Source organism: Trypanosoma grayi, assembly GCF_000691245.1.
Source record: "Trypanosoma grayi strain ANR4 Tgr_2496_V1, whole genome shotgun sequence".
Classification (NCBI taxonomy): Eukaryota; Euglenozoa; class Kinetoplastea; order Trypanosomatida; family Trypanosomatidae; genus Trypanosoma; species Trypanosoma grayi.
The window spans coordinates 1-603 of record NW_008828114.1 but is presented as its reverse complement, the minus strand read 5'-3'; the positions used below and the strand labels follow the sequence as shown (position 1 = coordinate 603).

The 603-nt window shown below is 60.9% G+C and overlaps 1 protein-coding gene across 1 annotated transcript; it reads right to left on the bottom strand.

Annotated features, from left to right (window-relative positions):
- Positions 1-97: 97 nt before the first annotated feature.
- DQ04_24961000 (hypothetical protein) lies at positions 98-457 on the bottom strand (the record flags this gene model as incomplete). The annotated part of the gene is made up of 1 exon (XM_009318255.1): positions 98-457. One exon carries the CDS (start codon positions 455-457, stop codon positions 98-100), a length of 360 nt encoding a protein of 119 aa, XP_009316530.1.
- Positions 458-603: the final 146 nt, after the last annotated feature.

The window sequence follows — 603 nt, the reverse complement described above, 5'->3', positions numbered from 1 at the left end:
TGTCATCAATGGCGGTCGGCGGCGCAAAGGAGGGACGGACTGGCGTTACTCACGCACGCACTCAGCCGCCGTCAGTCAGATGTTCATTTTCTCGCACTCACGCAGTGATTTCTCCCCGTGCGGACTTAACCAGATGGCTGAAATAATCGTTGTTCATATTCTCAGTGTTTACGGTGACAACAGCGGTAGCAGCCACGTCGTCCTCGTAGTCGTCGTCGACGGCGATGGAGAGCGCGCTAGGGCGGGCGCTGGCGTCGAGCCACACCTCCCTGTCGCTTCCGCTGCTGTTGACGACAGAGTTGTTGTTGTTGTTGTTGTTGTTGTTGTCGTTGTCGTTGTTGTCGTTGTTGTTGCTGTTGTTGCTGTCATCGTCGTCGTCGTCGTCGTCGTCGTTAACACACATCTCCTCCGCGTCCTCGGCGGCCCAGATGAGCGACAACTCGCGCAGGCAGCCCATCGCGTGCTGTGTCGCGGCCCTGCAGTCGCGCGTGTGAACGTCGACCTCGTCGATGAGGCGGCCGATCGCGCGTCGCAGGCCCTCCGCGTTGCGGCTGTCGCGCTCTGCCTCGCACTCCAGCACGCACACCTCGTCGGCGAGCGTGC